The sequence below is a fragment of the Lactuca saligna genome, chromosome 1, assembly GCF_052625555.1.
Source record: "Lactuca saligna cultivar CGN05327 chromosome 1, ASM5262555v1, whole genome shotgun sequence".
NCBI classification, from domain to species: Eukaryota; Viridiplantae; Streptophyta; class Magnoliopsida; order Asterales; family Asteraceae; genus Lactuca; species Lactuca saligna.
Genome location: NC_136417.1, coordinates 61,448,650 through 61,460,796, shown reverse-complemented (window position 1 = coordinate 61,460,796; position 12,147 = coordinate 61,448,650). Strand labels below are relative to the sequence as shown.

The following is a 12,147-nucleotide window of genomic DNA, read 5'->3' as shown; positions in this document are numbered from 1 at the left end:
TTAAACAAACAAAGTAAATTTCTTACTAAGTAATTCAGTTATGTTCTAATTTCTAAAAATTTCTACATTATTTTACCAAATTGATTTCATAATTTAGTAAAAGCTAAAAAATAATTACATACCATAAAATATATAATTTCTATCATTTCTATAGCCTAATTTCATCATTTCTATAGCCTGTCCCTACCACTCCAATTGTTTCTCTTTTAAGATTTAACTTCTCATACACTATCTCCTGTATCAAACTTGTTATGCTACTTTTATGAATGTTTAATATAACATGCATAAACAACCAAAAAAAAATAAGAATCCCAGAAGTGTATATGAAATAGGATATTGTATAAAGTTCTATGAAGCAAATACGACATTTATAAAGATTCATGTAAATGTAGTCAAAGTCTAATAAATCTAACTTGACAAGTAATATACTAAACATATGGACCCTTTCCTTATTGTGTATGTAAGTGAAACAGAAGTTCTGAATAGTAAAACATCAGCTCATATTTATTCTATCTAAAAAGGGAAATGTACTTTACTCATTTCTTGATTCTCCGGATCCTTTTAGCCCCCCGCACCTCCAATCTCCCCGCCGGACAACCACATGGTGCTCGGAAAATGAGAACAGTCCGGCCATTCACCGGCGCCATCTTCTTCAACTCCGCTTCCAGCTCCTTATGATCTTGCCCTAATTCCAATGGCTTCACATCGTTATCTGATGATGTTCCTCCTGTCGACAGATACTTAACACACTCTTCAGATTCAAGCTGGATATCAAATTCAACAGCTTTACGAAGCCCTTTACAATTAGGTTTTCCACATTTTCTTGATTTTACTTCGAGTATTTCCCAAGCGGCGATTGTCGCTATTACACCACTGAACGCTGCTACTACTCCGACGACATATGCGATTGGGGCATCGGAAATGACTTCTTGGATGACGTCGAAAACTAAAGGGAGAATCTCGATGGTTTCACGATATATAATATTGACGTATGGAATGATTAGAAACCCAAGTGCTCCGAGAACAAGAATCAGCATAAGGATATCCAGGGCGGCGAATGGGGATCTGTCGCAAAACGGATGTGATAAAGGGTTAACGGAATCGGAACCGATGTTGTACTTCTTATTGTTCCGAGAGTGATTGCTGTTATTGGTTGTCGGCGTCATGTTCTTGTGTTGTTCGAAAGCTCGGCAAAATTCAATCAAGCTACGGCAATCAACCATCGGCAATCTCATATTCCTTCCACGATCTCGTCTCGAATCCCTGTTTGATTGAACCTTGTCGTTCTGATCTATCTCGATCTATAAATCTCAAATCCTTACCACCGACTGATAAACGGATTCAATCGGAAACTAGATTATTGAATCACCTGGATTGGGCAAATTGACATAGAAATCAACAATAATATGATCTCAAAATTCTCGGAAGTCGTCAGGAATTAAGAACGAAACAAATCAATTTCGATGCGATCAAACGAGGGATTAGAGAAACGCCTGCAACCATTAAACAATCCACGCCAATCAGATCAGATTTCAATGAAATTAAATCTGATCAACCAATGAAATTGAACGATGATCAAATGATTGATGAAATTGGGAAAAACAGGAAGAGATCGACCTAAAAATTCGTGCGAGATGAGCCGATTGAAATGGAAGAAGTCAGCGGAGTTGCAGGTAAAAAACTTGAGGATGCGTGAATTACGAGGATAGATCGGGAAGAAAAGCTGCAGAAACGGATATTTCTCCCGCCCCTGTAGTATACCAAAATGGCTAAATTTGCCCTTTTACTATCAATATACTCCATTGGTAATTATCATATTTAATGCATAATTGTTCTTGCAAAAAAAAATTCATAACATTTACTATGAGTTTTTTATTTGTTTATTATTTTTTTTATGTCTTACTATTGTTATATTAACAATTTAATGTCATTAAAGTAGATAACTCATCGTCATTATTACTATTCATTGATCACTGGATATATTATTAGAGTAACACACGCAATACCCTTTAGATGATGTCACGGAAAGTCAACGAGTATAGAGAAATGTGGTGGTAGAGTGAAGAGGTGCAAGCTAATGTTGGGGCCAAACATGTTCTCTTTAAGGAGTTTTTAGAGTGTAATGAGGATGAGGAAAGAGGCAACACGAAAGAAGGTACAGGGTGACAAATTGTGAGGCAAAGAAAGATGTTACTATAGTTAAGGCCGTGACATACGAGGAGATTTAGATTAGATTGTTTACAAAGGAAGGGGATAGAAACAAGGAAAATGGACTTAGGAATCATTATGTATATTAAAGACGATAATGGTCAACATTTAGTGTAGAATAAGGACACTAAGTGGAAATGGGTAGTTATCTTTATTCTTTATTTAATAAGAGTTCTTTCATTGGTATGGATAAGAATGTAGGAGATGTGTTTTGAAGTTCTAATAAGGAATCTCTAAACTAATGAACAAGGTCTAACCTAAGGATTAGCATGAATGATGTGAATAAGGCTTTATGGAAGATATGAAGGAATAAAGCATGGAAGATATGAAGGAATAAAGCACTTGGTCTAGATTAAATTAATGTTAGTGTATAGATATGTTTTGAATTTTAAGGATATAATAGTTAAATGGATGACTAACCTATTTAACAATATCTTAGAGATCGCCAAAAGGCCTGACAAGTGGAGATTTAGTACTGTCATTCCAAATTATAAAAAACAAATGTGAAGCCTAAAGTTGCGAGAACAATAACGGTATTAAGTTACTTTTAGGAGTGAGTATTGGAGACTAGGTTTCAACGAATCACGAATGATTTAGAAACCAATTTGGTTTCATTTAAGGGATGTTGACAAACAAGGTGATCCGTCTCTTAAGACACTTTTGGAGAAATATATAAAGAGATCTAGGAGGTGTCCTTGAGAGTTATATCTTGGATATTCAAGATACATATTGTCGGTTTATGACATGTGTTCGGACCCTGTTCATGACTTGAAATTATTTTTGATTAAAATTGTATGCATCATGGTTTCCCCCTCAATTCTTATGCATTCACCCTTGATATTTAACGAGGTGTCTTATGAGATATAGGAAGTAGATATATGTCTTTGTTTAATGACATTGTGGTGGTGGCAAAGTCTACGACATAGCTAAATGCACGGTTAGATACTAGGAGACCGATGTTTGAAGTTAAGGGGCTTATAATCAACTCTATTAAAACATATACCTTTGGTGTATTATTAGGGGAGTAAGGATGAAGCAGTACATGTAACTACAATGGATCAAGATTTTCTCCCTATTAAGAGATTAAAGTACTTAGTGTTGATGAAGAAGGTATGGAAGTAGATGTCACCCATCGTATTAAGGAAGGTTGGTTAAAATAGAAGGCAACCTCGGGAGTCTTAGCCAAGAAAGAAGGATCGTGATGGAAGTAGTAGAAATAGAAATGTTGAGGTTGAAGTGTGGTCGAACTTTATTAGATAGGATTGAATGAGGTTGTCATAAATGTGTTGTCAAATGTGTGTACAAACCTAAAAGTAAGGGGATTTTTGGTTAAGATGGTATGGACATGTCTACAAGATTTGGATCTTTCTTAGGAGATGACCTCATATAGGAGGGTATTGAGGTTTAACATCAGGGTTGTTGAGTATCATAGGTACCTTATACGACTTATATGTATGTATTGTTTGTAGCTTTCTTTTGTTACATGCTTTCATATTTGTATATACGTTTTCTAGATTTTTATTGTAGATACCTTAATTTAGCTAAGATGCTTGTATTCACATGTATTCATTATATTTCACTAATCATATTGACTTACTTCCCCATGTTTTCTTCTTTTTCATGTCCTCAAATTCAATTACTTGTATTGTGATTTACTTATTTTATGGATTCTATCTACATAGACTTAACGTCTCCCTGTTTGACTTATTTACATGTTCATGTTTTACACTTGTCATAGGTCTTACATGTGAAGCAGTTGATCTACCTCTAGTGGATAAATAACTTATGATATCTACCTCCTCTACTATATTCCAATGGGATTCCTGGGATTTCGTTACGTTGTTGTATTAATAACATTTTCATTTTATCCTTCTTAATTATACTTTATATCTATATATTTATTTATCGACTAACGTATCTAATATACTAAACATACAAAAAATCAATACTTGTATAAAATAACTATATACTTGATAGAAAAACAATACAAATATAAAAGATTATTTGTGCTAAAAAACGAAAATTTATAGAGTACTTTATAAAACATTGCAAATAGGTCGGAATAAATGGTTAAATATCAGAGAAAAAGTTAAATAAAAACTTATATATTAGAGAAGAATTTAAAGATAGTTTTTTATTAATTCGACAAAACAAATAAGCATTAAAGAGGTTAACCACTATAAATGCCCAAAAAAATTATAATATGCAAAATGCAAATAACATTTGTTTTAAATAAATTATGCATGTTTAAAAGCATCTCCATTCAACCACTATATCATTTTCACTCTAATTTTTATTTCATTCAACTTATTTTGGAGTAAATGAATATTATTATTCTAAATATGAAGTAGTACTGTTTATTTGTACTAAAAAAAATAAACTTGGATTGTCAAGTTTAGTCTTTCTCATTTTAGATTTATATATTTCTAGTCTAATTTAATTTAGCAAATTTAAACTAAATGTAATAGCTAATATTTGTAATGAGAATATGACTTATGAAGGTAATTAACTTTTCGGTATATTCACATCTAGGTAACTATCTTTTTTTTTTGTATACATTTGGGTAACAAACTTGTTGGAAGTGTTCACATATAACCATTATGACCTGCTATAGCAGGTTAAATCCTAGATGTAAACGCTTTCAACAAGTTCGTTACCTAGATGTGTCAAAAAAAATAGTTACCCAAATATATACAAAACGAAAAGTAAAAATTAAATTACACGAATGGTCCCTGTAGTTTGAGGGAATTTGTATTTTTGGTCCCTAACTTATTTTTTTAACTTGGATGGTCCCTACTATTTATTTTTGTTGCGCGTTTGGTCACTGTCTTACCTAAAAAGACTATTGTGCCCTTATTAATTTATTTTTTAATTAATTGTCTTATTTATGTATTTATTTTTTACATATTTAAAAAAAATTAATAGACCACACATATTTGTATCTCCTCAGATGATCCCTACTATTTATTTTTTAATTTATTTATTTTTTTAACTCGGATGGTCCCTACTGTTTAATTTTGTTACGAGCTTGGTCTATGTCTTACCTAAAAAGACTATTGTGCCCTTATTAATTTATTTTTTTAAATAATTTTCTTGTTTATGTACTTATACTTTATGTATTTAAGAAAAAATAGTAGACCCCGCATATATGTATCTTCTCACCATCCCGTCTCTCATCCTTCTCAGCTTCTATTTATTTTCCATTTTTAGTGATATCGACGTCTTCATCGTCACTTCTTTTTTCGGTTCTTTAACTCTGTCGAATCAATACCACAACCCACTAATGATAAAGAGACTGTAGGTTATGGTGTTGGTTCGCTAGAGTTGAAGTACCAAAAAAAAAGAATAATGGTGAAGACGTCGATGTTACTAAAGATGGAAAAGAAATAGAAGTTGGGGAGGATAAGAGATGAGAAGGTGACCGGTAAGACTCAAATTAAAATTTTCAAATGTGGTTTCAGGATTACGGTGAGAAGATACAGATATGTGGGGTATATTAATTTTTTAAAATATATAAAAAATAAATATATAAATAAGAAAATTAATTAAAAACAATTAATAAGGGCAAAATAGTCTTTTTAGGTAAGACATGAACCAAACGCGTAACAAAAATAAACAGTAGAGCCCTTCCGAGTTAAAAAAAATAAATTAATTAAAAAATAAACAGTATGGTGGTCTATTAATTTTTTTAAATATACAAAAAATAAATAGATAAATAAAAAAATTAATTAAAAAATAAATTAATAAGGCACAATAGTCTCATTAGGTAAGATAGGAACCAAACGCGCAACAAAAATAAACAATAAGGACCATCCAAGTTTTAAAAAAAATAAGTTAGGGACCAAAAACACAAATTACTCTAAACCATAGGGACCATTCGTGTAATTTATTTTTTACTTTTCGTTTTGTTCATATTTAGGTAACTATTTTTTTTGTACACATCTAGGTAACGTACTTGTTGAAAACGTTTACATCTAGGATTTAACCTGTTATAGCAGGTCATAATGGTTATATGTGAACATTTTCAACAAGTTTGTTACCTAAATGTGTACAAAAAAAAGATAGTTACCTAGATGTGAACATACCGAAAAGTTAATTACCTTCATAAGTCATATTCCCTATTTGTAATTATCTTCTTATATATTAAATGATATTAATTTATAAAATGAAGTTTAAGCATTATGTATGAAAGCTAAAAAAACAAAGATATTTTTTTAGACAAATTAATGCATGGTAAGATGGTAAGATGATTCTTATAAATATATATGTATCTAATCTATAAAGTTATTATATTAAAAATAAACGGTACATATTTTTTAAAAACTGATAAATAAGTGTTATTGAAGATTTATATAAATTACAAAAAAGAATATAATAGATATATCATATTTCTTTGATGTAAAAAATGGTGTAGAAATATAGTTGAAGAAGAAACAATATTAACTTTATTTTTTATTTTATTTTTATTGTTAAAATATAAATATGGATCAAAGATGGTCTGAATATAAGTTTTTTTTAACTATTTACATCTAAGCTTGTTAAACTTCTTTCAAAATTATGTTTATAACTAGGATGATATTTTATCTGTTTTGTAAATTTTCTATTAGATAACGATCATTTTTATAATTTTTTAAATATATGAACTGTTTTTGTTAAAAAAAAAATATATATGCATAAGCCATAGGAACCTTTTCTGTAAAGTAAATGGATGGTTTTTGTAATTTATTTTCTACACACTAAAGTTGCCAACATCCAAAAGTCTTAAACATATGTATCTTTTCTATAAAATAAAATTCTACATATGGACATTTTTTGTAATTTATAGTGACAGTTTCTATGATTTATTGTGTATACAAGAACCAAATCTGCAAAGATACAAAAGTTTAATTACCAAAATAAACATTCCACACAAAGAAGGATAAAAGGTGTCAATATTCTAAATTTATTGTGGCCAAAGTGTGAAATAAAAAACTTTTATTTATGGTCAAAGTGTAAAAAAATGTAACTATAAACCACAAATCGTATATTATTCTTCGTTATAATATATAGGATAATTAGCTTTGTATTACATTATCCCCTAAACAAAAATACATTGATATGTTCAATTGTTTCTATAATGAGTATGAAGATTTGTTTGATATATTATCTCAAAATCAAATATAGTATCGAGTTAACTATATAAAAATTCTATAATACAATCTTAGCCGGTGTTTTAAAAATCGGTTTGAACCAATCAGTCGAACTAGTCGGATTGGGAACCAAGATTCCAAGAACGAGAGCGGTTCAACAAAAATTGATTTTATGTCAATTTATAGACCAGATTGAACCGGAGGTTTCCTTAAAAATAGTTAAACCAGTGTGATATAGAACCGATAAAAAACCGTTTGAACCGGTTTATTGGAATTTAATAGTTTGATTTCGCTTAGCCCGTTAAATAAACGAGTTTCCAAAGCAAACTGAATAGCGAGATCAATCAGGATATCTTGAGTGTACACGACTCGAATGACAATTCGAGTCGACGCACACCAATGACAAATGTAGGAAGATTTTTTGAATTATATATAGGTATGTAGGAATATAGAAAATACATAAAAATTATGAAAATCGGATCGAACCGGAAACCGATCAATACAACGGTTCAACTAAAAATATGGTTTTTAAATCACTGGTCTTATCCTTGTTTGATAAACAAGACCCCGGATAAAATGTATGGTTATGCTTAAATATAATACATTCATGGTAACAGAGAATATAGGAGTAAGGTGTTAAATAAGTTAGGAAGATTTTAAAATGTTTAAAAGAAAATGAAAAACTAGCCATACAACGAGTGATAGTGGATGGGTTAGGCTTTCAAATCTAACAAATGTTAAGGCTTTATTATTATTATTATTATTATTATTATTATTATTATTATTATTATTATTATTATTAGATGAATTCTTATGGGTTCCGCAAATTAATATTATATATTTATTTCCATTAACTGCAAAATAATAATTTCTAGTTATGTTAATATATAAAATTATAAGTTTTTTGAACAATATGATAAGATAAATATATATGATAATTAAATTTTGCAATACAATTCTTGATTTAGTGATGTATTAACTATTGCTATGATTAACTAATTTAAAAATGATTTATTTGATTGAACATTATTTTTAGCTAATGTTATTGTTAATTAATTAAAAAAAACTTATTTTAAAACATTTATAATAATTGGTTTATGAACGTTTTTTTGACAAAAATTAAGTAAATAAAAAAAAATCATTTTCATAACTTAGATCATCTTTGATGATGGTTTATTATTATTATTATTATTATTATTATTATTATTATATCAAACACCCAGTAACGTTGATAACTTAATCTAATATACTATATACACAAAATAAAATTCAATATTATATAGAAACAATATACAAAAAGCCTTTTTAAGTCAATAAAAATGACATATCAGATAATTTTAAAAACAAAAATAAAAAAAAGTATTTTATAAAACATATCAAATATGTAATCCAATCAATAAAATCAATCATATTTATGTGCAAGAAATTATAGTGCACAATCATCGAAATATAGATTTTTCAAGAAACCCTTTCGTAATTAAAATTTTGGAAATCAACGATATGATGTGGAAATATTTCGAAATACAACTCTTAAAATATAATAATTAAAAGAATTATTTCATCAAAATAATAGTCATGACCATGACAAAAAAAAAACAATAACATTCATAGAAACTCCTTAAAATATAATAATTAAAAGAATTATTTCATCAAAACAATAACTTCATTTTCACTGAAGTCGATATTGTCGCGTGGGCGTGTGGTGGTGACCGTGCTCCCAGACTAGATGGTTTAATGTTTCATTCTATTAAAAAATATTGGGATGTGGTGAAGAATGAGGTTTGTGATTTTATTCAAGAATTTTTCCATTCTAGTACGATTCCTCAAGGGAGAAACTATTCTTTTTTTACTATCATTCTAAAAAAAGACAATCATATATTTATAAAATATTATAGACCGATAAGTCTTATAGGGGTACAATACACAATTATCGCTAAGCTTTTAACGAATCAGTTAGCTCAAGTTGTGAATGGTGATATTAGTTGTTAGCAATCATCCTTCATTAAAGATAGATAAATTTTAGATAACCCTCTGTTGCTAAATGAGATCATAGAGTGGTATAAAAAGAAAAAAAAAGTTGATTATTTGTAAAGTGGACTTTGAAAAAGGCGTATGAGCCGTTTAGTTTAGGGGTATATGATTAAGATCTTGGAGTTCACGGGGTTCGCCCAAAGGTAGATATCTTGGATTACTACTTGTTTAATGTCTTCCCACTCATCAGTCTCAATTAATTGTAGTTTGACATTTCATTTTCAATGTGTCATTACATAAGGAAACCCGTTGGCTCCGTTTGTATTTATTATTTCTATGGAGGGCCTCCATGTAATAATAAAAGATACGTTTTTACAATGGTTATTTAATGAAGAATATATTGGTGATGGTGGTTTGTATATGTCTCATCTTTGTTATGTAGATGGCGAGGTTTTCATAAGGGTGTGAAATAAAGATAATGTCAGGAAGTTGGTTGTGTAAATATGTATAAGTTATCTAGTTGTGACATTTGTAACTAGATAACTCATATTTTGTTCCCCTTGATTGGTAACACTTCATCTTTATCATTGATGCTAATTCTTTTTTAGGTGAAGGTGGTCGAAGTCATTTATGATGAGAATGGTTGCTTGGATGATGGCAAGCCAAAGGTTTTGATTGTTTGGAATAATATGGTTTAGTCTTATAATCGTCTGGATGAGAAAGGCGATGCATTATATTCTTATTCACAAAAGAGGACAAGGGATAGTTTTTCCACCCAATTTTAGGATAAGGTGTGGATGGGGTGTAACATCCTAAAAATACTAGATAATTTTTTTTAAGTCTACAAAAACCATCAAAAGTATAACAATGTGGAAAAATAATTATCCAAGTACAATCCTAAAATCATAAATACTAAACACTGGTGGATATGATGCGATCATGTCGGGCCCTTCCCTTTTAATCTGAAAGTACCTGAAAAATATTTCAACATAAATCGTAAGCACGAAGCTTAGTCAGTCCCCTAAAATACCACATGCCATACATACACATCACATATACATATCATACATACATATCAGTCTAAAATTGTAACGGGTCTATTTCACACATAAGTCCCTTCCGACTCCATGAGTCCTTTCTGAATCTCTAAGTCCCTTTCGACTCTCTGAGACCCTTTGAACTCCCTCAGTATCTTTCAGCTGGTACGTGTCTATTTCACCCCTACAGCTAAGCATATAGTCATACTAGCAAGATTCACAAAGACAAAAAACACATACAAGCATATCAGTAAGTGTCACAAAGACAATTATTATCCTACAACATAATCTAGTGGGCCGACATTGGTGCCTTCGATCCACAAGTATAGTGAGGATACTCACCTAAATCTGATGTTAACAAATCACACACTCGAGCTACTGCCACCACGAATCCTCACACTGAACATATCCAAAATCAACCCTAATTAATAATCAGGGTAATAAACCATAATCATTGATCAAAATAATATTCTATCTTACTAAGGGTAAAAGACCATTTTACCCTTCCCAAACTTGATCCAGCTAATCATTGCCCAAAACAAATATTGACCCACGGCCCAAAATTTGCCCAAATGGACTTCTAGGAGTAAACCATGCATACCTCCCTATTATGCCCTGTGTACTGGGATTCAACAGAAGGGGGGACTCGAGCTGAACCTGTTACTCCCTACGTACTAAGAGGGTACGCACGGCGTACTCTTCTGTTGCCCAAAACTTATTATTAAGCTCTTAATGCTTAAAGATTATGATGGGTTTTAGGTAAAACAAATAAACTAGAAAACAATTCCTAAGTTCACATGCAACCTACTTTGGATCTATGTTTTATCTATTGAACATACAACTTTGAATTACAAAACAAGAACCTTATAGGAGAGAGGCTATAATCGAAATCTACAAACTAGGGTTTAGTAATTACATACCTTTCAATTGTTATAGTAAACAATTGATGATTCCCTTGATCTTGATCTTGATCTTCTTGGAAGCTTAGCACCACAAGTGTAATGTCTCTAATGGAATCACACCCAAACTAGCAAGAAGGAAATTAGAGGAGATAGGGAAGAGGGAGTATGCAAAATTTCGGCCCTTAGGGTTTCTTCCAAAGAAAAGAGTGACCAAAACATGAACCAGGAGGCTCCTTATATAGCTGAGGGATCTAGGGTTTAGGAAAACCCTAGTTATCCTTTGCTTAGGGCCTAAGCAAACCCAAGGGACTTATCCAAGCCCCTATGGACGAAATTATTAGGGTTTCCCCTAAAGATTTCGTCCACCCTTATCCAAGGGGTTTCTAGAGCCTTCCACTCAACTATTAGATAATTGCAAACTAGTCCCTGCACCTTATAATTAATTCTTTTAACCCCGAAATTAATTCTAATTAATTTCTGGCTAACAACTAATTAAACCAAATGATTTCTTATTAATATATTAATCTTTTAACATATTAATAAAATCATTTATATTAATTTATTAATCTTATAATAAATTAATATCTCTCCTTTCATAATTTCCTTGTCCGGTTGCTAGGTTTGAGGGCAACCCAAAAGGACTGTGCTGCTATCAATTCAAGTACATACCAATTATAGTTATGGGCTTATACACCTAATCCAACAGTCTCCCACTTGGATAAGTCTGTAACTATAATTGCTAGTATGCCTTCTAAATTTGACCAGCAAATTGTAGCTTCCAAAAAGCTGCTGCCGAACTCTGACCCAGTCAGTTACGTGTCCTAAGATAAGTGATCATATAATCCTTCGTTCTGCTAGATATCCCTAGACAAAAGACATGGAATGCAATCAACCTCTTTG

The 12,147-nt window shown here is 30.9% G+C and overlaps 1 protein-coding gene across 1 annotated transcript; it reads right to left on the bottom strand.

Moving 5' to 3' along the window:
- Nucleotides 1–318: 318 nt before the first annotated feature.
- LOC145037482 (uncharacterized) lies at nucleotides 319–1,765 on the bottom strand. The gene is made up of 2 exons (XM_078986158.1): nucleotides 1,618–1,765; nucleotides 319–1,493 (listed from the first exon to the last, which is right to left on the bottom strand). The coding sequence occupies exon 2, from the start codon at nucleotides 1,233–1,235 to the stop codon at nucleotides 537–539; it is 699 nt and encodes a 232-aa protein (XP_078842284.1). The 5' UTR covers nucleotides 1,236–1,493; nucleotides 1,618–1,765; the 3' UTR covers nucleotides 319–536.
- Nucleotides 1,766–12,147: the final 10,382 nt, after the last annotated feature.

Excerpts from the sequence above, each read along its gene's own strand:
- LOC145037482 (XM_078986158.1), bottom strand. The coding sequence starts at position 1,235 with ATGAGATTGCCGATGGTTGATTGCCGTAGCTTGATTGAATTTTGCCGA.